The sequence below is a fragment of the Colletotrichum jinshuiense genome, chromosome 7 (assembly GCF_051148585.1).
Source record: "Colletotrichum jinshuiense chromosome 7, complete sequence".
Taxonomy (NCBI): Eukaryota; Fungi; Ascomycota; class Sordariomycetes; order Glomerellales; family Glomerellaceae; genus Colletotrichum; species Colletotrichum jinshuiense.
In genome coordinates, this window is record NC_139314.1 from 59,425 (window position 1) to 84,716 (window position 25,292).

The window sequence follows — 25,292 nt, forward strand, 5'->3', positions numbered from 1 at the left end:
TCTCCTTCTGCTGTATTTTGTCTGCCAGAAACCTCTCTTCGTGACCTTGTATGCCAGGCCAGGCATCATTTTTGGTTCTGCATACCTCCAGACTGCCCCTCCAGCGCTCGGCATAGTCTGTTTTGTCAGTCTGTATGCCCCCCTGGACCCGTGTTTACTTTGAACTTTGTCTCTCTGTCTTGCGTTCATCTTATGCTGGGTTCCTATGAAGAATTACGCTACTGTTATTTACCGAATAGAAGCAATAATCAGAGTTGTCGTTATACATGCCTTGCCGATTGACGAGCTTGCCATCAAGATCTCATTGTTGGTATCATAGGATACCCTTACGGCTGACTCGCCTTCCAGCAATCCAGCACTCATATCTGGGCCAGAGCCACGAACTTGCGAAGTGAACATTGACTTTCCAATTCATATCATGGAGAGACCATATAGCATCCGTGTCGATTTTGAGAAGCTAATTTTCGCATTGGAACCGAATATCGAAGTTCGGTTGCAAGGAAAACTTGAACACCTTGAAGGCTACTGCGACAACCTCGTGCAGGACCACCCAAGAGCATCACTGCACAACCTTGAGTCTGTGATGCTGACAGTTGCTGGGCTTGCTTAAATCCAGATTTCTATATTCTTGAAGGGTAGGGGAATCAATCTCGACAGCCGTCGACGAACCTGAGCGTTGTCAACAACAGGTCAGGCGTATGGGCGTAAACGGCAGAAAGGTAGGCAGCAAAGATGGACGCTACTGAAACGAAATATGCAAAGTAATACTTCGCAAAAATTTGAAGTTATAAAGGAAAACTCTCGTTGAAGTAGTGCAAACAATATAGATCTAACACATTTCAGCGTTTTGATAGATACCTGAGCCTTCTCATGATACTTAGAGACCGACCCATTAATTTCTACTTCTATTTATCGGAGTTATTGGGAGAGCTTTGCAACATTCCAAGCTAACGCGACATATACGGCAGTATAAGAAATCAAGCTGCTGCTCGGCTCTATTCGCTCACTTAAGTCTCAATTTCCAAGGAAACCCCTCCCTTCTTCATGCGCTCCTTGCAAACAGCGACCTAGCTACTCATCATCATCCATTCCTACTTCCATAATGGCGTGGCATGTCTTGATCCATGCCATTTTTTTCTTTTTGGCCTGGCCAGTCCTACCTTACCCCTACACAAAGAGCATCTTGCCGTCGGATCTTCCATTTTTGGCAGAAGCAATGACAACCACCATAGCCAGACTCTGGTCAGGTTGATTTACGAACCGTACCGGCACGTCCCCTTCGGAGTCATCGTACGGAACAGTTTGCGTCAGAACGCTCCACTTGCCTTGCTTATCTACCAAGACGGGACCAATTTGGAGACCGTCCACAAAGACCTCTACTGCAGTGAGGGGTCCGGAAGCAGTAGTGTCCACAGAGCCAGACACCTTGATGGTTTCGCCGCTGAGCTTCTTGACGGTGGCACTCAGTGTTGGAGGTTTAGTGCCTACAAGAGATCGACGAATGCACAGTTCAGTAATCTCGTCTGTCGGCAGCGTAGGGGTGAGACTCGGGGCAATCCGCTTGACATGAGCAGACTCAAAGTCATATGCGTACTCCAACAACGCATTGTCGTCATATGCCTTGGATGCAAATGTGAGGCCCATAGGCATATCTATGCCTTCAAGGTGGCCCATGGTGACTGTGACTGTGGGAATACCGTACTGCCGTATGGCATAGTTGCCGTTGGAGAAGAATACACCATTGCGCCACGCGTGGACGGCCGATGTGTTGTTCGTTTCGGCATCCTCTTGGCCAACGTCGCCAGCAGCAGGGAAGACAACAGCATCGAGACTGAGATTATCCATCCATGCCTCCAAATGGACCTTACGATGCGCTTCGACATCTCGTAGATGCGCCTCTAGGCCTGGAATATTGTAGATGCCTGTGCCATTGCACTGCTTGATGGCCTCTATATAGAGATTATAGGCACCGGTCCGATTTCGCAGAATGTTACCGTACCGATCCGGAAGTGTGTTTGGCAGCTGAGGAAATACCAAATCTACATTCACATCAGCCAGTCCGGTGACGCCAGAGATCTCCGAATCGTTCACCATCTTTAGAAAGCCATCCCACGCAAGGGGTGTCAAGCCATCAGGCGGATAAACGCCAAATTTGCTGGAGCCGGGCAGGGGATAAGCAGTGTCCCATGAAGCTTGAGCAGGGGTTTCAGTCTCTGTAACGACAGGAAAGTCAACCTCTTCCACAGTTGCCCCAAGCGACTCCAGTGTACGGCGTGCCTCGTCCCAAAGCTGGAGTACTGCAGGGCTCACCCAGTTTGGGACGGCCTTTGGATCATGTTTTCCGATGTACATCTTGGGAACGCCGACTCGTTTCCCTGCAAGAGCACCGGGCAATGCAAGCTTCTGGTAAGAGCCGGGGGGTCTTATTTCGCTCGGGGAAGGTAAGCCGATGAATGGCTGGCCACGCCAAAAGTCGGAAGATGTATCCATGTCGTCCTTAACTATGACGTTCAGTATGCTCAACATGTCCCGGACAGTTCGAGCGTACGGGACAACCACGTCGGCGACTGGAAACAGAGGCCAATTTCCGCGGATAGACAGGACACCACGGGAAGGTGTGTATGCGACGAGTGCATTGTTGGAAGCAGGTGAGCGGCCAGAGGACACAGTCTCCTCCGCCATGGCGAACACTGCCATACTGGACGTTGTTGACGATCCAGCCCCGTTTGAGGAGCCGGATGCGAACGCAGCTGTCAGATAGCGTTTATTGTAAGGGCTCTCCGCTCTACCATAAACACCACGTTGCATTCCACCATTAGCCATGGGTGGCATAGTTGTCTTGCCTAGGATGATGGCGCCACCCAACCGAAGTTGATTTGTAGTGAAAGCGTCCGACTTGGCAGTGAGATTAATAAAAGCAGGTGATCCTGCAGCCACTGTCATGCCCTCAATCATGTAGCTGTCTTTGAGCGTTCCAGGCAAGCCTTCAAGGTCGGATCGGAAGGTGCCATTGTGTGCACGGAAAGTGTCAGATGCTTGGGCATGTTCGAACACTTGAAGATTGAGGACAGGAATGGCGTTCAGGCGCGGGCCACGCCGGTCATATCGAGCCACACGGTTGAGATGTTTGGCAGTTAGCTGAACTGCGTTGACTTGACCGTTCTGAAGAGCAGTCTGGAGTTCGTCGATGCTAGCCTCCACGATGTTGAGGGCCCATAATACTGGTCATTCATTACGGCAAGACATGTGTCGATTGGCGCATGTGAACTTACAGAAGCAGTGCGAGAGATCAATAGAAGTAGAAGGATATAGACTTCGAGGTGGAAGTTTGTAGCCATAATTGGGATATGATGAATCCAGCCAAGTGCCATCTAACGGGTTGCGAGTGGCTCTGTGAACGGTGCACGATTTACGCAGCTCTGATACTAAAGAGTAGTTTCGTTCTTTGTTATATACCAATTTCTACAAATCGCTGCACCTATAACTAAGAGTCCTTATCTCCGGAAGGATTCTGGGAATGCAGTACCTGTGGACTCGATATGCGGTTGGAGAAGTTAAGAAAAGCTGCCAGGGGTTGGACGTATTACACCCCCACGGTGCCAACACAAGCAGGAGCGTCGATAAGCAGCCGGATTCGAAGTGCTCCTCTATTTTCAAACGTTTATTATGAGATTACATCTACACGAGTTAGTCACTCCTCCGACGGGGCTATAGTTTCTTGGGGGATGTGACTCTGAGATTTGGAATTGGGAGAAGGGGGGTAGGAGTGGTGTCACACTGTAGATTGAATCGCGTTGTTTGGTGACTTCTGTTTTTCCCCCTACGTAAACCCTCCATCTATCTTGGGGAGCTACTCAATTGAGTAATCAGACAACTTGATAACACCCCTGTTGATCTCAGATAACCGCGCTTGATCTGTGCAAAGTTGACCACGCGTAGGTAAATGCCGCTTGCATAAAACCATCATATTTTTGTATGGGGAAACTGGGGCATATCCCATGCCACCCCGCGTTTGCCAGCTTTTAGTGGCTGCTAATTGATCAGTTACTTTGACAAATTTGGACCCAACGGGACCCACGAAGCATGCCGCTTCGCACTAAAATGCTTGGCCAAGAAACTAACTTAATACAGACTAACTAGTAGTTTTCTACGCATGGGTACCATATCATCGTCACCGACATCAATCTCGCCGAACTCCACCAAACCGATCTCATTATTCGCGCCGCCAGTGGCAGAGCCACCATTGACAGAGACTTGACAGCATGATATGAGGAAATCCACCAAGATAAAAGCCGTATTGATGTTTATAGGGATTATTCAAGCAAATGTAAACATAAGAGAAACGATATCGTTGAGTCACCTGCATTTCATAGGTCAACATGACTCTTGTTGTGGTGGAGAGGTGGTTTTACGTCGTCAGTCTGGGTTTTCGGGTCGTTCTGTGCATATTTAAAGGCTCTGTATCAACCACATTTGGAGACCTGGCAAGCTGCTATCTCATCAGAAAGACATAATCATTATTCCCAAGAGCCTCCTATTTGTTAACTCTTTAATCATGAAACAAATCTGGACCTTTCTACCACTGGCAATGGCTTTACGCCAAGTAACCAGTTCACCAAGCCTCAAACCGGACATTCGCGCCGACACAAACCGGGATGGTGTCGTTGACGTCCAGGGCACCTCCGACGTCGCTGCCAAGGCTTTCTGGTCTGCTGAGCGCGGTGCCATTTTCTTACCGAACATTGGCGACAAGTACCGCCGCTGCCAGAAAACCGACGGAGCAGGAAATCCCTGGAGCAATGATGAGTTATCTTCGTGCCACGATGCCTCGGGTCATCTCCTTCTTGCACCTGAATATGTCGCACCTATGCGGACTCTCCCCATGAACGTCTCCAGCGATGCCACGGCTAGGATCTATGCGACACCTCAAGCTGCTTATTCGCGTGTTCGGATATTCCTGCTTGACAAGCCTTCCAACATCAACGCCACCCGAGTCCTGGCGTTTGGTTGACAAGGAGTTCTCCTTCAATGCGACTCAACTCGTCAGGGGCATCTCACTCGGCATTGACGGCCGTGACCTGGTCAAGGATCTCAATGTTTGGGATGGCTCCGTCACCGTTGTCTTTGAGGTCACAGACGGTTCTCAACATGCATCAGATGCAGTTGCTCTCAAGATGGCTCCCGTTCTCACTCACCATCATCTCCAGAAGGTAGAGACCCTCATCAGCACAGGGAGCAACGACACCGACCCTATCCAGAGCGAATTCATTCGCCAACTTGACGAGAGGCGGCATGCTTCTGGTATTAAGAACAGCATGCTTCTTTTCAATCAATCCTCAGATATCTGGGCGCAAGATTTCATCGAGCCTGGCTATGTTAGTATGCCGGGTCCTGACGGGCCTATCGCCCTGAGGGTCATTCTTCGGTCGGCCCAAGCAACCCGAACAGCCGGACGACAGGTTTTTGAGCAACTCCGCGGGCCAGGCATCGGTGGATTCCAGCCGGCCAGCAACACTGGCTCTGGCTTCGGCCACCGTGAGGTGAACAGTTACGGAAACCTTGAAACCATTCCTCCCTACACCTCCAAGAGCGGCGTGAAGTACAAAACGGGCCGAATCATCATGGGGAAGCATTTCGACGAGCTTCCCGCCAATGCCCTTCTCAACTTTCTTCGTGGCCAAGAAGCCCAGACACCTCTGATTCTCGAAGCAGGCTGGCTTCTCATTGGGCATGTTGACGAGTTCGTCCAGTTTCTCCCCTTCGATAACGAGCTTGGTTTCACAGTTGGAATAGCGGACACGGTTTCTGGCATCAAGATGCTCCAGGATCTCCAGACTGCCGGTCATGGGGGCGTCAAGGCCATCAGTTACATGCCAGCAAGCGACGCAGATCGGGAGGAGCCCGGTCAGGATATGACCATAGATGAAGTCCTCACTAATACTTCATTTGTTGAGGCAAACGCCTATGCGCAGAAGCATATTGATGCCAATCTACAGGCTCTTCTGGCAGAAATCCCCTTGCGCCCCGAACAAGTTGTACGCATCCCGACCCTATTCCGCGACAGTAATTTCGACATCGGGTTCAGCAGTGGTGACGGCTTACCGTCTCACACGTCTGTCCTCATGGCAAATGAGAAGCAGCTAATGGCATTCTATCCCGCATCTATTAACGGCATTGTTCTGGGCTCTAACTATATCAGCCCGAAGCCCTTTGGCCCTATTGTTAACGGCACCGATGCCTTGGCTCAATTGGTCGAGGAAGCTTACAGGAAGGTTGGGATGACTGTTCAATATGTGGACGATTACCAGAGCCACCATGTGGGTGCCGGTGAGGTCCATTGCGGTTCAAACACTTTGCGCCAAACCGATTTGATCTGGTGGCATTAGATACTGAACACCTCTGTGGTTTCAAGTTTTTCAGTCCATTACCATTGTATCCATGTAGATAGCCAAGGCAGAATATGCATCTCGATTTAGGAGATCGTACCAGATCTAGCTGCCCAAATACTAAGCTTCTACATGACAAACAGTGGCGCGCCTGTAAATGTTGCATCCCAACCAATTGTTTCTGAATTGCCTTGCCCACTGTCGTGGCATTTGCTCCACAGACCGTCTAAGAACAACGCCGCATCGCGCATTGCTAAAGTCCCCAAATCTCTCGAAAGACCTAGTAGCTGTGTCTTGATAAATGTCGCATACTCTCTGTCCCCTATGTGGACGGTTTCTATACCAGCGATCACCATTGGCCACAAGATAAACTTATGAAGTGTTCCTCCGTTAGTTGCCTGCTCACACAGCCAGTGTATTGTCCCTTTAAGGGTACAGTAAGCCGCTGCTCGGTAGGTTTTCCATGAAGCGTGTCTGCTTTTGTTACCGGATGTCACGCTGGAAATCAGATAGATGATAATTGCCATTCTGAACGACTCCGCGAGGTGTTGCCAGCCTTCCAGCGAAGCTTGTATTCCGGTGCAGTTGAGGTCTTCAGACATCTTGGAGGTAAAAGCTTGCTGCCGGTGTATTGTCGATTCCGCCCATGTTTTGGAAGGGAATTGCTGCAGCAATGATAAAAGTTCATCTGCATCGATCCGCGCTGTTTTAAGCTTGACCTCGAGTGAAGAGGGATACCGTGTCAGGCGCCGTTTCGCCCGGAACAGGTTGATCTCTATAACAGCCTTTAAAAGAATATTTGGCACAGGCACTAATGAGACGATGCTTTCGAATTGAAGACTGTCAATGATGTCAAGATAGAATAGGTGTTGGGCGATAGTATCCTCGGAAAATAAGTGAGACGGTGTCGTGGTAGATCCGAAAATGTTCGTCGTCATGATGGTGAAGTATATTGAGTCGTGGGAGCCGAGACACGTCCTTTCGCCCCAGAAGTTGAGCAAGCCATGGGCGCCATTGAGGTGTGACCGCCACGGTGTATAAGCACCTTGCTGAACCTGCAAGCACAGAAACATGGCCACGCCACTAAGAAGCGTGTGGTTAGGGTTCGTGCTCGTGGCGGTGCTAATGCCCTCGCTCAAGAGACGGGCGGCACAAGCCTGATGGTAGTGGAGCATTTCAACGTTCTCGCTGTCGTTCATACCAGTCCTGTCGTGCATCCACTGATGCTGCATAATATCAGGGTTCTTTTGGATAGCTCGATGTAAGGCGACGATGCAGATGTACAGGTGCTGGCTAGATTGATGAAAGCCAAACCAGCTGCCTACATCAAGCATGAACATGGAGGCCCAGACCTCATTGACAGTAAGATCTGGTGCTATCTTCTGGTTGTCTGTATGTGGTCAATATCCCAGTGGCTTGGATAATGTCGAACTAAACCGTCAAGTGGACATACAGTACGCAATCACGTCCAGAATTGTCGCAGCCGGGGCCACGTCGTCTTGACGCATTTGGCGGGAGTTGTGTGGTTGTCGAGGCATAACGATCACAGGCTTCTGGTAGCCGTTGGCGACGTTTTTGGCTGCGTTCGGTGGGGTGTAGTACGTCCACCGTGGCGGTTTCTTTTCGCCATATCCCAAACATTGGATGCCCTTGCTGGTGCACTTATGGCAAGAAGGCTGTCCGAGATCACAATGAACACGCCGTTGCCGGCACGACCAGCATTGGGTGACAGACGTCATCTACCCCGTAATACTCTGGGCGAGATTATAACTCTAGAGCATAATGTACTGCATGCATTCCGAAGAGGGGTTCGAAATGCTGTGTGCGATGCGTGCATGCGATTCAATCCGTCGAGCAGTCGTGTTAACAGTTCGGAAGATAAGGGGCCGATCGGCTTGGTCATCAAGGTCTGTCAGATCACGCGATAGGCTTAGTGGGATAATTGTGTGTGTATTGTAACTGTTGAATCGTGCACGTAACAGGGATTGGATCTATTTACGGAGGTATATAGATGGATGCTGCTTTGACCCATTATTGCATTGGTAATGGAGTAGGCATTGCATACCTTCTATATGCATATATTGCACAGCGCTGCATTGCATGGGTTTGACTGGTTTCACTAGCCACCCTTGCAATCCAATAAGTTCAGACTTACTGCTTTTTGGAAATTCGCCTAATTCTATAGATGAGATGAGAGAAAAATATAACGCTATGTTTGGCTGTTTGCTTAGCTTGCTGCTTAATTGCACGTACGTTTGCAATTCTATCTCCCCGTATGTCGGCCCCACGCCCTTGGCGGCTCATCTGATCATCGGCGAGGCCCGTCCCAGCCCCGTACACGTTCATTCTGCTCAAGCATACATCCCCCGACCGCCCTGCGACGTTCGACAAGTCGAGCTTGAACTAAAACTATGAGTTAGATGCGAGCAAGCTTGGCGGCAGCTCCCAAAACAATATTGACCGCGTGGGCTTCAACACGCGGATTTTCAATCAGAAGCTGTAAGTTGTCGCCGCGGATTTCATATTTGTTGAAAGTAACGTCAGAAGCAGTCTGAAGAATGCAACTTTACTGACTCCGTAGACGACTTAGCTGTCACAGTACTACGTAGGAAAAGTCGTGATTACTTTTTTACATAACGCGGAAGGCCCAAGGGTGTATTTTTACTGTTGTCATAAAGGATGTATATTCAAGGGTCAGGAAACATCCCCTAATTGGCTTAATAATGCACCCTACTTTATTTCCCTAGGAAGACAAGGGAGAGATGATCGGATACAAAAATTGACGTGTCCTTCATCTCGAATCAACGACCTTGGTGAACCAGGAACCATATGAATCCTCCTGTCTCTTTTTGGCCCGAGAATAAGCGAATGGGAGGGCTGCTGTAGAGCTTGGTGATCTACCGATCTAGAAAACTACTCACACGCTGGGCAGAGCGCGTTGGCGTACGCCATATAATCCGCGGCGAACGCTTGGTTGCTCTTGGCCGGCGAGCATCCTCGCTTCTGCATGAAGAAGTCTCTTGCAGAGCGTCTGGGTGTTGTGCAGGTGCTGAACTGTGACCATGGAGCCTCGCTCCAGGCAGGGTGGTTGGGAGGGAAAGCAGCAAGCTTGGGCTGGGCTCCGCCGGTGCCCATGTTGCTGTAGACGGAACTCTGATAGAAAGAGTTCAACACTTCTTTCCCTAGAACACCGTTTCTAACAGGGGTCCAGCCAATAATCTGGTTTTCCTTTATGCCGCCGAGAGCAGCAAACTCCATCTCCTCAGGATACACATTGAATCTTCCAAGGGTCGCCTGACAGTCGATCATGTTCGGGGCAGAATGAATGCGGTAGACGAAACCATTTCCGCCAAGAAACCGAGTAACCCAGGATATAGCCAAGCTCCGGCTTGAGCTTGTAGAAACGTATCCATCCTCATCCTTGCTAGCACCAGTGGCGGCTCCGTGGACGTGGTTCCACAGGCTGGTGTCAGGCGAGACAATACCAGGGCGAGAGTGGCCCTTGGGCAACATTCCCCCGGAGGCTTGAATGACGTTAAAGGGCCTTGAATCGGCACGATAAAGATCGAGAGCGTGGCAAAAGAAAGACCACAGGGAAAATAGAAAGAGACCGAACACAAGGGGATTTTGTTTAACCATCTTAGAGACGTAATGAAAGTCGTGGAGACAAAAAGAGAGTGTAGTATGTATAGGTTGGTTTAATTCTAAAGGATTATATAGCGGTGTAAGTCCAGTTCACAAGTCCTTAAAAAGAACTTGGGAAGTTATCACATTTATATTATTTTCGTTAGAGTCCTCTCAGTTATTGAGCATCCTAGCAAGGTGCAAATATGTTGAAGATCTTCCTATCCAGCTCTCCTAGCAGGCCTTTGACCATGGCCTATGTTCGGTTCCCATACCACAACTTCATCATCTGTATTAACTCTAGCCTACATTTAATGAGACGCATGAACAATTTATCACAGTTATTATCAACTTCGAAAGTCAAAGTTCCGTTCGTGCCGAGACAACATCCCTTACTGAACTAGGTAGAAAGGGCGGTCTCTAGGCTGTGGAAGTGCGGTCCTGCCTAGCTAGCTGGAATGGGCAGCTTAAAGAACAAGCTAATACCATCGGGTGCCCGCGGATCAACGTATCCGTTTCGCACCGCCCCCCTGATTCTTTTTATTTATTTTAGATAGGTAAACTAGTGCCAGGACACAAGCTCGCTGATTAATGGGTAGTGACGCTGAGTTTGTTACTAAGCTTGGGCTTGACTACCACGACTCATGCGGCGATCAACTCGCACCTAGTGGGTCGAATTTAACTTTTTGCGGATACGAGAGTTTCAAGATCTTCCTTAGCCGCAAGAAAGATATGTAAGGTATTTATTTGGGTTCTATGTCCAAAGGTTTTTTTGCCGACTAGCCGAGGAATTCGTATTCTCATTAGTTCTGTAGTCACACCGGGCCGATTGATTGCAGTACAAATGACACTCGGTGTATTCGCACCCCGATGACCTCCAGACCTCAGAAGCATTCATCTACACACCTTAAAATCACTTCAGCTCTTTAAAGTTTTTCGACAAAATGTTCAGATCTCTTTTCAATTCTGTCTTTTCTTCAACTACGAGAGGACCACCGGACTCCCTGAACGCCACTCCTTCTCCGTCCGACGACTCGGTCCAAAAAATGACTGGCTCGACTTGGGAAACACATCCAATCAGCCATCCTGCAACTGCGCCTTGGCATTTCGGCATTTCGGGCACGGACACCGCTAAGCTTCTCAACGGCTATCGGCCCGCAGCAATGGAAGATCGCTGGATGTGTCGTTCGGATGGGCCGGACGAGCAGGGCCACATAGTGGTCCATGTGTATCGCAGCTGGACCGGCGATGAGCAGTTCCAGATCAAAGCAACATTTTCGGGCTCCCACAATGGGGTGGCAGAGACCCTAAAGGAGCATAATGCGGATATTACGGACATTACTTGGAATAGAGGTAGTGGCCCTGTCCAGGTTTCAGAAGAAGAAGCAAAGACCTTGGCGACTATGATTTGTAGAAATGTCTTAGGATGTGAACTGGAGATGGCACCTTAGAAGTTACTCTAGATACATGACCTTGTCTGCATTATTAACAAGGTCTATACGTGATTATTTTGAGTTCCACAAAGAATGTTGTCATGCTTAAGAATCTAATGATATCTATATTGAATATGACTTGCACCTAAGCGAATGAAATAATCCATATACCGTTTCTGAAGGCCCCTATTTCATGCACATCGAGTACACATGACTATCCTGTAATCACTAAGCCACACATATGTCAAGGGCCACCATATTCGTGAAGAAATACACTTTATTATAGTTTATTTACTGACGCTTGCTATATTCTGCATTATACATTACTCAGCTCTGAGGGAATTTCAAGCTGATGCACGGTCAGTTATTACTCTCCACAGCTTCAGAAGCCCCTTTCTCTATCATCGTGCCTTTCTATATAAGTAGGCAGTGCATCTCACCCAATGCCGATGTAGAACCAAAACATCGACAACATCACACACATTCGTTTCCACATTAAAAGACCACATTCTCTTTCCCATATTAAACCCAAAGCCACCAAGGTACGATATCTTCCACTGATACTAGACAACGACTGACCCTTGACATAGATGCAGCTTCCCACTCTTCTCTCTTTCCTTGCCCTCGGCATCTCTTCCGTCTCTGCTATCATCCCTTCTGTGGACCCTTGTACCCCAGTTCGCGATCCCTATCCTCGGACGGCAAACACCGGTTTCGATTTTGACGACAAGAACACACCCTGGAAATGGGTTTCCCATAACACCCAAGTTGTCACCACCCTGTACCCAGCTCAACCGGACGACAACACCAGCACGTTGAAGGAAACCTGCCGCCTCCACCAGGGTGGCGGCGGTGGTTCTTTTGCTCAGCTAGTTTGCATTGACTTCAGCGGGAACTACGCCTGCTGGGCCACGCCTGCTGAGAATGAGGTCTGCGATATTGCTTTCGAGCAAGCAGGTACTGTGATGGATGTCTGCGGCTCCATTAACAACATGTGGGGTTGGGCTGCATAGGCAAGTAAGGAATTATCTTACTGGAGCATCACGCAATCACTAACGCAACTTTTTAGACGACTCCGTCTTTCCGGCAAAATCCTTCTCAAGAGTACTTGGTTACGTTTGTGGCATGGAGGTTGCCGAGGATTCTAGCTTGACATGGATTATTGAAAGGTGTGCAGAAATGCTAGGCATTATACTGGTCATTGCAAAAGGATTTGTAAACTAGATTGCAATTATCTTCTCACTTCTATTGCTTCTCGGTTCCTAAACATTTTCATAAATGGTTAGACTCTATAGCGGGAATGTAATCGAAAAACAAGCCTCATTTTACCTATTTCTATTTAGGATATTATCTACAGTAGTTGTTAGCTCATCCTTCTTTTCGCTTCTTCCTTTATCGTTATGAACTTATACAACATAGGAAAGAGTGCTGTATTTTAAGTGGCTACAACTCTGGAGCTGCCGATCAAGTTAAGAGATCGGTTAATACGGAAATACTCTATGCTTTTTATAACCCCAGTGAATTATCCAAAACGCTAAGCAAACTACATAATATTATACTAATTGTCGCGAGCCGACTTTACCGGGGCTGACTGCGCCCCAGCCGGCTTCACGTTGCATCCACTTGCCAGGGGTATACATACCCACCTAGCTATTGTATTTAGACTTTCTAAAGTCAACTATACATTCCAACTGCTCCGTTGTAACCGTGATCGCCACACTAATTAATTAAATTTTATTTTAAAGCAGGTCGTTACTGCTTTTTTGCAAGTGCAGGTCATCGGTGCTGCTGCCCCATGCAAACAAAATCGTTTTGACACTCTCCTTCTGAAGTTAATCTTCTAAAACCCTGGCCAACGTCAATACGATTGCGAGGCATAAGTTTCCGTGCCATTTCCTGTTCCAAGGTCGATAATCCTTTATAGGTCCTTGAGCTTTGTCAGCATGGACAGCTGCGTCAAGTGCAGCCGCTCCCTGTACGGCGCCGTCGTTGGGTAGCCTCCGGTGTGGTACACGTGCTCGTGAAGTCGCCTGCAGGTCTTGTACTTATAATTGAAGACGGATGAGGTGGCGCTCTCAGTGCCGAAAATTTCGCTCTGATAGTCCGAGCCGCTATCGCTGCCGAACTCGAGCCAGGCATCTTCCAGCTGGGAGTCATCATCCCTGGTGGCATCACAGAATACGTGTACGGGCGGTAGCTCGGCGAAAACCCTCACTATGTTTGGCACGCTGGTTCTGATTCATTGTGTAGAAGTAGAAGTCTGAAGTGGGCGGGAAATCAGGGGGTAATGGTAGAGCTATCGCCAGCAGGGGTTAGCGGTGGATTCCGCAAGCTCCGACCATTTTGTTGTCATCTGCCATCTAAAGTCTACAGTGCTTATATTAAGAGCTAAAAACGAAATTATTAAGATATTAGCCTAGATAAAAGGCGATTTTAAAATGCTATTAGGATAGCTGTGTTGTCTTATGCCTCAAGTTAATAACGAACGATACAATTACGGGATCCAAGGGGGATCCGGAAATGGCCTATTAACCTCTGACAGCAAACCCCCAAATTCCACACGACGCCGACAACAACTCTTGAGACGTAGGAGACACAGAAGGTGCTAGCTCTAAACCAGCAATCGAAACCTCGCATATCATGATAGCATTGTAGTTGCAGAAGTTGAACAGCGTGCACAGCCGGGCTAATCTCTTGTGTACGCACCTCCATCGTGAGATCGTGCCGTGGCCTAGTCGACATGCCAACCTTCTGCAGCCATTCGGTGATTTGGACGAACTCGCCGTGAGCAGTGGAGAGTACAATGAGGTAGGAGGTGCAGATGAGGACGGCAGCGGAAGCTGTAGGTGCATAGGATAGGGTCAAGTTGTGATGTTTGGCTGCGTGGGGAATTAATTTGAGGGCCATGAGTCCATTGTATAGCCAGACGTCATAAAATAGCCCGTTGGCTTCACAGGAGGCGCCGTTGAATGAATGGGTCTGAAGAGGGGACATAAACTTAAAGACGGTTGAGGCAGGAAATATAATATCGGATTTGCGCCCTCCAAAGCGCAGTAGGAGTTCCCAGGCGTTGTCTGCGTTCATTTGCCGCATCGAGGCTATGCAAACGTTGTAGGGGATGACTAGTGTTTTAATAATCCCGACCACAGTACGTGCGATGAAGGAGTCTGGGTGACGCAGTCGTACAAGCCAAAATCTGGGTGGAGATTGGAAACGAAGACGACAGGTTTGGCGCAGCAGATGGCTAAGGGAAAGCACAGCTAGGCCTTGTTCAAGCTTCGCGTTCAGTCTGACTCGAATCTACAGAAGCTGAGGCAGATCCTTGGCCCGTCTGTCCTCGAGGGTTAGTTACCTGCTTCCTGCCTACTTACCCACTGTTCCGCTCATCAGATCTCGCCTTGGCTCCTTCTTATCTTCTTTTAACTCAAAGGTGGGCAAGACCAAATGATCTGGCTACTGTGGCGTGCACAGCCTCAATGTGGCTACGCGCATAGAAACCACTCTCCTCGATAGGCCGCTGCATATCAGTAGAAGCATGGAATTGCTGCTAATAGGAGGCCGAGTTTGGTGTGCTTGAACGAGGTTCCAACTGCATTCATATCTTCAGTACCAGCGAGAACACGAAAATCATGCGCAACCCGTGGCACTGTGCTCTGTGGGCGGTTTCAAAGTGAGAATCGTGGGGAGGCTTCGGGACGACGCAAACTCCCTCGGCTGCATGATGGTGCTGGCGATTGTTGCGGCTATCTTGGTGGTGACGCTTTTGTCTTTGATTCAACTTTTTGAGATTTCAATCATTTGATTTATGGGTTACGAATGAACTCAAAAACAGCAAAATATGGTGGGCCTTACACATCAAAGGCAGGTTCCAAGAGGAGAGAAATCAAATGCGCCATTAGGGTGCGCGGCCGATTGCGACTATTGAGGATGAAGTGCAAACATCCGAGCTTCATTGCTGGTCTCCTAGACATCTGCGCAAAGCTTGATATATGCCACTTTGCAAGGGTCGACATCCTCGCCGATAGCTACCGTCGACTGTCCTACTTGGGCAGCAGGGTCGGCCGAGCGGCCCGAGCCCGGGAGACTGGTAGCTGTCCAACCTCTAGACCGCCATCGGTGGCCTGCGCCGTGGTCCGCGATCTTCAAGCAATCCTCCTTCCCTTGTCAGCCTCCACATTAAAAACAGTCTTCCCCTCCCCCACCGCGCTATCATATATATGATGCCAATCTTATTGAGCAACCTAAAAACACTGTTCCGCTGTTCGTCTCCGACTTCCTCGCACGTTCCGATGCCTCCCGAATTATCTAATGCGCACCGTCAACGGCCTAGGTAACTATGGTTTCAGGTTGTTTAGTTGTCCCTGTCCTCTCTTTTTCTCTCGCTCATTCGCTAACGCCCATGTCCCCAGCAACAGACTGAGGATTTTCCTGACAGCTGGTGCACGAGTCAATCACGCATAGCCCGGGAATTTATTCACTCCATCAACGAGACCCAGACGGAAATTTTGGTCTTCGCTGAGAAATTTCGTTCGAAGCTCTCTGGGGCTATTGCGCTCTTCGTGCTGAGCTGAGCGCGGTAGTGTTGAGAACAAGGACCGAAGCAGGAAAGTACTGGGAACTTTTGATGTGGGGTAATTAATCCGTTCCGATCAACTTTAATCTGGTCGGAACAACCCCCCGCCCAATAAAAATCCCCAGTCAAGGTGGACCCCACATGTACACTGCACTGACTTCCTCTTCCTCAGGTCCCTGCACCGCTTTGAAACTCGACCTGATTGTGGTTGGTAAGACCAGGCAAGACACAGCAGTTACGGAACTGCGCGCCCCTGCTCCTCAGCACTCTTCCATTAATTAGGTAAGGTAAGGTAGGTAGGTACACGGGACCACGGGCGGGTCAGCCTTATCGGGTCAGCCCATTAACGCCGATGTTTCCCAGCGGGTTTGCGACGTGTTTGCGTATCGAATTCTTTCCGCGCTCCAGCGGGCGATCCGCCGGATGTGTGTCACGGTAGATGTCTCAGCCCAAGCTCGTCCAGCTTCACTCGCGCGTGAGTTGGTGAGTAACCCGATGGAGACTGGCATCGCGCTAATTAGCAAGGGGCGCAGGAGAAACTCCGCCACCAAAACTTTATCTGCACTACACGTTGACATGACGATGCATCCAGTCATCTTGGGCCACCCCCATCTGCCGCGAACCCATTCCCTGCCATTTCAATTGAGCCGCCGATGTAAGGCGGTTGAAAGATGTAGATTAGGGTGACCTGCAATCTTGGTGGGTCGCAAGCGATCGATTGGAGAGGCTACAATGCTGTGCAAACTATGAGGTCATGTCGGCGTGGCCCGTTGGAAAAGACAGGAATGACGGCCGAGGAGGAAGCGGGAAGCCGTTTGGTCGAGTGCATGAGACGGATTTGGGATTGGGCTGGCACTCTAGTGGTGGTTTCGTTGTCAAGGACGGCCGACGGCGGTAGTGGCACAAGGCATTAGCTTCAGCAAGATCGGATCTGCCGTTATTATCCCCTGTTCTGCACTTTATTATCACGCCATACAGGACAAAGCACCTTCATATCAGTTTGTAGTTAACTACAATAGCCACAAGCAAAAACCCCAATACAACTGTAGTTCTTATAACATTTAAACTTTATAAGATTAAGTTTACCAACAGTAAGGCTAAAAACAGGCTAACGGGTAGTGGAGTTGAAAGTAATAGAGATTTAACCTAGCGCATCTTATTGCCCTAGCGAAGTAGAAGACTGTATGTAACATGGTGGGTCGTGAGCGGAAGCAATGGGTCACTGTAGCGGTTAGGTTCGCGGCTGGCACGATCCCCGCTGTCGAATGTTGAATTCGAGTTAGGCTCAAGTAAACATGATAATAATGGCATAGGGACGGTCAATAATGGTTCCAACAGAGTATTTTTTTGTCAGTGTATCCTTTTGATAATATCTCGGGCTTGAAAAAGTTAGATGCAAGTCACATCCTGTGCAAGACAAGCTAATAAAAGTCCACAGAACACAGGTGTATGCTCGATCTATGGCAATCCACTAATCTTTTACACAACAAAGTTCCTGCTTGCTGCTTGTCATCCATCTATGGGCATCCCCTTCCGTAGCCGGTGCTGATGGAGCAGCAATCGGCGGTCTGTCACCACCTCGTTAGTCTCAATGCTTCTTCTGTCGAGAATTTCAAAACTTACACACTGGGCCTCGGTGACACCTTGGTTGGAGCACCAATCGTTTTTAAGTTGCTGGCAGCGAGCATCGCGATCTTCGATAAAGAGGTTATTGTGCTGGTTCATGCATCCCTTCCATCCACCCGCCTCTCCTCCCCAACAGCAGTCCTGCCCAGGGTTACACTGTGTATACGGCGTTAGCTTCTAAGTGGAACTATTGTGTGAAGAGGAAGTCTTACAGCCATAGTTGAGGGTACAAGGGCAGCCATAGCGGAGACGAGAATCATAGAAAATTGCATGATGAATTTGGATGGCAGGGTTACTTGGTGAGAAGTTGGCAATGTGCGTGTTTGAGTGTTGTAAGATGATGATGTTGTAAGATGATGATGTTGTAAGATGATGATGTTGTAAGATGATGATGTTGTTGGATGATGATGTTGTTGGATGATGATATTCAATGGAGAATCCTCACTACTTATGCTTAAAAACCTCTCACGTGTGATGCAAGCGTAATCAGCTACTTTGAATTATACTTACTACTATTTTGGTTAGTATAATCTTGGTATTTTATGGCATTGATAACACAACAAGAACCAATACATCTGATACATGTGGCACATATAGAATGGCCGCAAAAGACAACAAGGTAGGATGTAATTGAATTGTTCTAAGAGTCGTGGTTTTACTATGCATCGCAAAGCGTAGCTTATTTTGAGAGAAAATCATGACTCTTGCAACAATTTTCTTGTACCCTGCCCTGTCGGTCTTCACGGCCATTCCGTATGTTCGCTGCGGTCAGCACAATTGGTCTCTTTGCGGCGTAACAGTGTATTGGTTGCCGAGGCTGTTGTTTTGTGCCACAGCTGGTTGCCCTGATCCGCTTGTAGCAATGTGCTACATGTATCAGATATATAAATTTTGTCACGTTACTAAAGCCATGAACTGTTTTGATCACAAGAACGGAAAAGATTCAGCCTAATTTAATGAAGTAGCTAAATACTGACTTTAAAGATAGGTGAAAGTTAACATTAATATGGATGGAAAAGAGCTTGTATAACATTTCAAAATTTTTATGAATTTTCTAATCGTTACTACAGTAACTTTACTATGATCTTACACTACACTAGGAAGGAGATATAATTAGGCTGTTTGAAGGAAAATAGATCTAGGAAGTGTCCAGCATTAGTGGTGTCTAGGTAGTGGGGTTCAGACGTTAACCCCATTAGGTGCTAAGCGCGGGATAGGCCAAACAAATTCATTGCCTCGGGATTTAAACCCAATCAACAACTCAAGAAATAAAGTGAAACTAGGTATTAAGGTGGGGACTCTAAGTCTCGGCAAAAATGACTGTCTTGGAGTGAAACTGTCTATTAAGGTGGGGACTCTCGGTTTCGTCAAAGGAATACGCGGTTTCGGTCGGTCTCGGCAAAAATAACGTTAACCGACACCCAATGGGATAATTATAACAATTTGCTTAATGGCATGAGAGTAAATGTTCCATAGGTATTAAACGATTGTATAGTATAGCAACTCTTGGCAAAGTTTTGGTTTAACGTAAGAAGCACTATTGTCTACAACATGGTATAGGATGTTATTTTTACAAGTGAGCTTGTGTTCCAAAAATGACGTTAGTTACTGTTAGATTTATTGTGGACTCAAGGTTGGAATGGAATGGCAGTGTGGTTTTGTAGGAATTAGGGGGATATCCTGCGATTGACATGGTATGGGCTGGGGTTGTTAGAAGCCTGTACTTTGTGGAATCTAGCTATGACTCAAGTGCCATGTGTTTTGGTGTACAATTCATGCACTTGAGAGAATCTTGAGAGACTCTTGTCCTTAGGACTTTTAAGGTAGAAGTTGTACCGAAAAATCTATAAGACTTCGAGGTTGCCCATTGAGTCCTCCACCAAGTTCCTTTCAGTATCTGATTTATCTCGCCAGCTACTTCATACCTAAATTCAGCTTTACAACTCTCCGTTAGTCTATCAACTTCAAGATGCAAATTAGCACTTTACTCTCTACCGTCTACATGGCTGTATTCGTCCAAAAAGGACTTTCTGTAAGTTGATTTCTTCAGCTATAAAGCCTTTATAAGATTTAAAGCTAACGGATATAATAGTGCAGTCTTGGCCAGTACGCACTCAAATTCTTATGAATCCCTAGAAGCAAAGTAACTAATCAGTTTATTCTTATAGAGACTGCTGCTGGGGGGGAGCAGATAATGGATTAAGTGGCTGCGAGAATCAACATCGTGACCGGGAACCGTGTTACACACCAGAATACGAGGCCGACTTTTGCCGCAATCGTGGCGTTTCGGCTGCACAATGCGATGCCGACTGTTGCTCAATTAGTCAGAAGATTGGAATTCCCTGTCCGTAAGGAATCGAAAGTGCTTGATCCAGAGGATGACACTTGATCTCGGTTCTCTTGACAGGGAGGGGGGGCAGCCTAGGTATCAGGGAACATTAGGGGTCAGCTGTTGAGTGGTAAATTTATAGCCGAGCATAGTCTATTTCTCCAGGTCTATCTAGGCATTTATGCAGAGAATAAACCAACTTATACAGCCAGAAAACCTCTAACAACTATGTTTTATGAGATCATTATGCCACTTTAGAGCACTATAGACAGTGAGCGGGAGCGGGACAACAGAGTTCCACATGGTTTCTATATATATTCGGTTCATTTGCCAAGACATCTAACGGCTTACGGCTGCTGCTAATTGTTGCGATATTTCAACCTGAGTGCCCAGGTCTTGGTAGCCCCTGCCCCTGCACCTTGTAATCGCGCGCCGGTTTGTGGTCTCGTACCGGGCCCTGCTTTCGACGGCCCTGGCCCACCGCGACAGGATGATGCGTTGCATGGACGCCTGGCTGGGCGACGAAGACCTGTGGCACACCCGCCGGCGGATCTGTCTTATCAACCAAATAACCACAGCGAAGAGGAGGGGGATTCTCTCTGATGGGGGAGATGGCGGTACGATCCCCCAGTCCTCTCCCTTGCCGAGTCCAAACTGACGATGAGACAACAAAACGCGAGTGACGGTAGATGACTTGGACAACGGCGGCGGCTTAACGTCGCTAGAAAGTATCGACGCCGGTGGCCGGGCGCTGGAGCGTGTAGAGAGCGCGAGCAAGCTCGTTTGCCAATTCGCGATCGGCATGCCGACAACATGGCCGAGGAGCAGCCGTGGCTCGACAGAGAGCTGGCCACGTCCGCCCGCTGGCTGGACCACATCGACCAGCAGGACATTGACCGCAGACACGCCAGTATACCCGTGACCGTGTTGTCACGATATTCCCAGACTGGCTGGTCATTTTCATCGCCACGCCACCCAAAATCAAGGGAAGAAGAGCGGTATAGAAGCTATATCTACCTCAAACTACCCAGCCTATTATGGTAACAAACTGGAAAAAGGTTAACTAGGCGGCCGAGGGCGTTGTTTGCAGTCGGATTGTCAGCTACCGGAAGATCGCACTCGCCGACTTCGTCAAGTGAAACATGGGCGTTGTGTGCAAACTGCCATGTGCGTCGGCTTTTAGACGGCGTTGCTTCTCACCCTTCACCGGAGATGCAAGAGGAAAAAGGTGTACACCTGTAGCTGCAATATAGTTGTGTTTAATTCCATTAGTTTCACTTCTGAGTATATGACCACCGCCGAGTAGATCAAATGCAAATAGACTGTACTGTAAGAAAGTGCCATCTTATTTGGAGTAGGAGATCCAGTCACAATTTCTTTTTAGATCACGGCGGTCTGCAGCAAGTTTTTGTTTGATGGGGACCCCGAAGATGAAACACAGAGTATGAAATGATGCAAAGATTATTTTTCATCGTAGAGTATGAACAATATGTACAAAGCTCATGCGTCTCCTTGAACCCAAATGCGAAACCGTCAAGCTCATACTCTACGAAACCCATGGTCTTGGCTTCAATCGAAAAAGCCCTAGTAAGGGCAACCAGAATCCGGGTCGCAACGGTTCTTGCCCTTGGGGCAAGGCTTTCCATATCCAGTCCTGGTATCGCAGCAGTCGGCAGACTGTCAGGAGAGGAGATATCAGCATGAAGAACAAACCAGTTCTTTCGTTGAAAGTGCATACTTACGCATTTAGAATTGGGAATTCCTCTATTAATGCAAAAGTTGCTGGTCTCACGTCCGATGATACACCCAATATAGCCGTTCTGCCGAGAGCAGGCATCGGAGCCCTGGTGACCTCCCCAGCAGCAGTTCGGATCAGTGCCATCAATTGTACACTATTGGTGGCCTCTGGTCAGTATTCTTGTCTTATGACACATTACCATGCGAAGGAAGCAACACTTACAGCGGCCTGAGCCGTTGTGACAAGGGCAAAGATCGCGATAGACTGGAAGAACTTCATTTTGAATGGATGAATGTGTTGGGGGTTGGTGGGGAAGTTTGAATGTATATGACGTAGTGGAAGTAAATGTGATAGGGCAAGATAGAAGTTGATCCTCTGTAGGGTCTGGGAAGTGATTCTTATACTCTTTTCAAGCCGACTCTAGACGGATATCTCCTGGGTCTATGTTTTTCGTTAGGATTGATCCGTCGGTCTTGTACTCTTTTGCGTATCTTTCTGCCTTCTCTGCGCTCTCTGCGCCTCTTCTTGTCGACTCAGCCATCTCAGTTTCAGCATGAGCATAGAATTATGGGGAACAGAAGCCAGGGCTATGGCTGGGATTGTGTCCAGAGTAGTCTTAGCGCGCTCCAGAGTCATTCAGAATGGGTCAATAAACCGATCGGACTCGTAGACAGCAGCCAAGTTGAGACAAGATTGTGGGGGCTAGATCCTAGCTGCAACGTCCTGGTAGGGACGGAGTTCTGTCAGACGGATTGCAAGAGATTGAGTTGCTGCGCCCAGCTCTACACTATCCACCAGCTGTAGACCTCGGCTGGTCAGAAGCAAACCTGACGTACCAGGGCTCAGGCCCCACGTTGCGAAATTACACTTGTAGTGTATGTTGCATCAGATAAGCTCCGATAAATGGGGCTTACCAAGAGATACAATACGGAGATCGCTCTCTACTTTTCGGATCTGACTTGAAAATTTGTAACGTGGGACCTGAGCCCTGGTACGGCAGGTCAGGTACGGGTAGGGGTACGCCAGGTTGGCTGCATCTCGAGTCAGAAGTCCTCTACCTCCTCAGGAATTAAACATGTCGACGTATTACTTGCTCTCCACGTGGAGGAGGCAAAAGAGCTGGTTGACGAGGCTCGTGTATAGAAGAGAATGATTTGATTGGAAGATACAAGCTGGTGTTGAGTGGGAAGTGTGGGAAAGAACTTGGGCGATAATAAGGCGAAGGTGTCAACACGGCCTTTCCGTGGTACTGTCGACCTCTTGAAGATGCGTTGAGTAGGTATTGCGTGTCTTGCTCTTTTGCGTTATCATGGGACTGTAATAGCATACCTAATTCTGAGGAGGTGAAACCATTAACATGCATTGAAAGTGGGCTAAAAGGGAAGTCATATTGACTGTCGTGGAATTGAAGAAGGGGTGTGTGACGGAATAATGCTCCAAGCTCTTCAAATGTGCTTCGCCGTGCGCAACCCTTTTTGCCTAACTTCGTATATACCTCGGTCTGCTGTATAGCAGGGAGCGGCTCGGAGCACTCCGCGGGAGCCCCACTATATGGAGCAACCCGCCGAGGTTCCGGCTCCGTAACTGTCAGTCATATGTCCGATAAGTCGTCTGAACTTGACAATCCTTGGCACTACACGCCCGAATTTCTGTTAGAGCTCGCGTTGGAGTTGGATGAAATCATCGCCCAAGGGCTTTAGACTTTTCAGTTAAATATACCGTCGTACTATCGTGGATGCAGCAGATCGTCTCCCAAGTACCCTCGGCACTAGAGACCATAACGAAAAGGCCAAGATACCTTATACAGAGGATCAGTGCGAAATTTCTGCTCACCCCACCTCGGTGGATTGCCTAAAAGCCTACCTTTTGTGGGCTCTAGTGGTCCTTCCAACAACCACTAGGTCTAAATAGGAAGAACATTGGGATGCCGCTTTGGCCAACCACTTTTTTCCCACTAACAATACTACAACGTTACCATTGCTTTTACTTCCTGCAATACGAATACAGCGCAAGATTTAGATTCTTTGATAAGGTCGTTAAGTACTGCTGTAAGGAGTTCGTTAATTCAAAATCAACAGCAGAGATCTCACTGCATGGATAGCAATCTGAACGTTCAACTCAATCTACACACGCGCCCTTAAAACAGGCTTTATGCATAAAGACCCCACGTCTAGTCCTGAACTATAACTATCAGAGGCTGAAAAGAAGGCCGCAGGGCCCTTTATTAGACCCCTGTCTTTAAGGCAGGGGACAGGGGGGCAGGTAGAGCCTTTGTACCGTCATGTCACGGCAATGGCTGGGCGGCTGTTCGGCACGTGTCAGGTGGCCATGGGAAACTGACTCGACTATCTGTCTAATGTCAATGATCAGTCAAGCTGTGCAAACCTGAACAGTAGTCCCCGCGGTCTGCAGAAGTCTGCCGGGGGTTTATCATCTAGGGGATTGCATAAGACTGAAATCGAGGTCTCTTGTGGGGTTACAGAATCAGTGCCAGGGAGTGACATACTAAAATTTGGCTGGTTGTCTCTTTTTTGAGAGGATTGCTACGGTGTTATTAATCCGTCTCTAGCCAGAATGAGATAAATAGTTCTCGAATCCCCTACGCAATTCCGTTTCCCTTCTCATCCCATCACAGTCTTTTATCTTTAACTTTCTCTCAGACCAGCCTTTCATTCTCATTCACTTGGATAAACCATCCAGAACCATCTTCAAAATGCAGCTCTCCTTCGTAATCACTACAGTTATTACTGCCCTCATCGGCACCTCTACTGCTGCCACCTTGGACTTAAGGGCTGCTGCTTCTAAGGCGATTGTCGCTCGCGGTGTCCTTGACGAGGTAGGAGATTCAGACGATCCCGGATTTGAATACTCGCAAGTAACTCGCGTCAATAGTGCATTCCGTCAAACGACTGCTGCATTTCCACCCGTGGTGCCTGCACCCGGCAGGCATTCAACTTCCTTGAGAACTATCTTGTTTGCCCGCGCATCAAGATCTGCCCTGATTACGGTGTTCCTTGGTCTTCCTGCGTGAGAAATCTCCTACTCACGAGTGTTGCCGGAAACTTCTTTGCTAATATTCAACTTAGAACGCCGACTGCTGTTCCATCTCATCCAAGAAGGGCCGTGGCTGCCCCGGCAAATAATCTCTGAGTCGATTGTTAGGGATTTGGGCATGCGGACTGTATTGGGCGGCAATTGCTGCTTGTCGGGATGTCACAGTATTGGTATTTGTACCGCTGAGACCAGTCATGACAAATGGATCAAAGATTTATCATGAAGTTTCGTAGATTTCGCCTCGCTGTCAGCTGTAATATGTCTGGAAGTTTCTATTTGTAGAAGCGTCCGCTGATAACGTTGTTTCTCCGAACTGATTGTTAAGCAAACTGGAGTGGAAGTTTAAGAGTCTGAGATCAGCTGTAGGCAGTTGGATAGGCAATAGCAAGGTGATATCAGACTTTAGGCCACGGCTATATTAGAATGGACCCAGGTGAAGCCTTAGTTGAATTCATGACACCGCAGAACTTCCGACTCAGTGTCTTGTGTGTTGCAAAAGAAATAATCTTGCCAAATTGCTCAGTCAAGT

At 48.2% G+C, this 25,292-nt stretch overlaps 8 protein-coding genes across 8 annotated transcripts; 3 read left to right on the forward strand and 5 right to left on the reverse strand.

The window, feature by feature from the left end:
* Positions 1-1,167: 1,167 nt before the first annotated feature.
* EsH8_VII_000015 (uncharacterized protein) lies at positions 1,168-3,338 on the reverse strand (the record flags this gene model as incomplete). The annotated part of the gene is made up of 2 exons (XM_083270148.1): positions 1,168-3,195; positions 3,273-3,338. The coding sequence occupies 2 exons, from the start codon at positions 3,336-3,338 to the stop codon at positions 1,168-1,170; spliced, it is 2,094 nt and encodes a 697-aa protein (XP_083127705.1).
* Positions 3,339-4,588: 1,250 nt separating this feature from the next.
* Positions 4,589-6,386, forward strand: EsH8_VII_000016 (protein-arginine deiminase domain-containing protein; the record flags this gene model as incomplete). The annotated part of the gene is made up of 2 exons (XM_083270149.1): positions 4,589-5,001; positions 5,048-6,386. The coding sequence occupies 2 exons, from the start codon at positions 4,589-4,591 to the stop codon at positions 6,384-6,386; spliced, it is 1,752 nt and encodes a 583-aa protein (XP_083127706.1).
* Positions 6,387-6,514: 128 nt separating this feature from the next.
* On the reverse strand, positions 6,515-7,924 carry EsH8_VII_000017 (uncharacterized protein; the record flags this gene model as incomplete). The annotated part of the gene is made up of 2 exons (XM_083270150.1): positions 6,515-7,776; positions 7,840-7,924. The coding sequence occupies 2 exons, from the start codon at positions 7,922-7,924 to the stop codon at positions 6,515-6,517; spliced, it is 1,347 nt and encodes a 448-aa protein (XP_083127707.1).
* Positions 7,925-9,299: 1,375 nt separating this feature from the next.
* EsH8_VII_000018 (uncharacterized protein) lies at positions 9,300-10,025 on the reverse strand (the record flags this gene model as incomplete). Its single annotated transcript, XM_083270151.1, has 1 exon — positions 9,300-10,025. The coding sequence occupies one exon, from the start codon at positions 10,023-10,025 to the stop codon at positions 9,300-9,302; it is 726 nt and encodes a 241-aa protein (XP_083127708.1).
* A 1,148-nt stretch (positions 10,026-11,173) lies between these two features.
* EsH8_VII_000019 (uncharacterized protein) lies at positions 11,174-12,456 on the forward strand (the record flags this gene model as incomplete). Its single annotated transcript, XM_083270152.1, has 2 exons — positions 11,174-11,305; positions 12,034-12,456. 2 exons carry the CDS (start codon positions 11,174-11,176, stop codon positions 12,454-12,456), a joined length of 555 nt encoding a protein of 184 aa, XP_083127709.1.
* Positions 12,457-13,361: 905 nt separating this feature from the next.
* EsH8_VII_000020 (uncharacterized protein) lies at positions 13,362-14,437 on the reverse strand (the record flags this gene model as incomplete). The annotated part of the gene is made up of 2 exons (XM_083270153.1): positions 13,362-13,589; positions 14,150-14,437. 2 exons carry the CDS (start codon positions 14,435-14,437, stop codon positions 13,362-13,364), a joined length of 516 nt encoding a protein of 171 aa, XP_083127710.1.
* Positions 14,438-21,555: 7,118 nt separating this feature from the next.
* EsH8_VII_000021 (uncharacterized protein) lies at positions 21,556-21,988 on the reverse strand (the record flags this gene model as incomplete). Its single annotated transcript, XM_083270154.1, has 3 exons — positions 21,556-21,648; positions 21,714-21,863; positions 21,932-21,988. 3 exons carry the CDS (start codon positions 21,986-21,988, stop codon positions 21,556-21,558), a joined length of 300 nt encoding a protein of 99 aa, XP_083127711.1.
* A 2,434-nt stretch (positions 21,989-24,422) lies between these two features.
* EsH8_VII_000022 (uncharacterized protein) lies at positions 24,423-24,852 on the forward strand (the record flags this gene model as incomplete). The annotated part of the gene is made up of 3 exons (XM_083270155.1): positions 24,423-24,545; positions 24,602-24,736; positions 24,796-24,852. 3 exons carry the CDS (start codon positions 24,423-24,425, stop codon positions 24,850-24,852), a joined length of 315 nt encoding a protein of 104 aa, XP_083127712.1.
* Between the last annotated feature and the right edge of the window lie 440 nt (positions 24,853-25,292).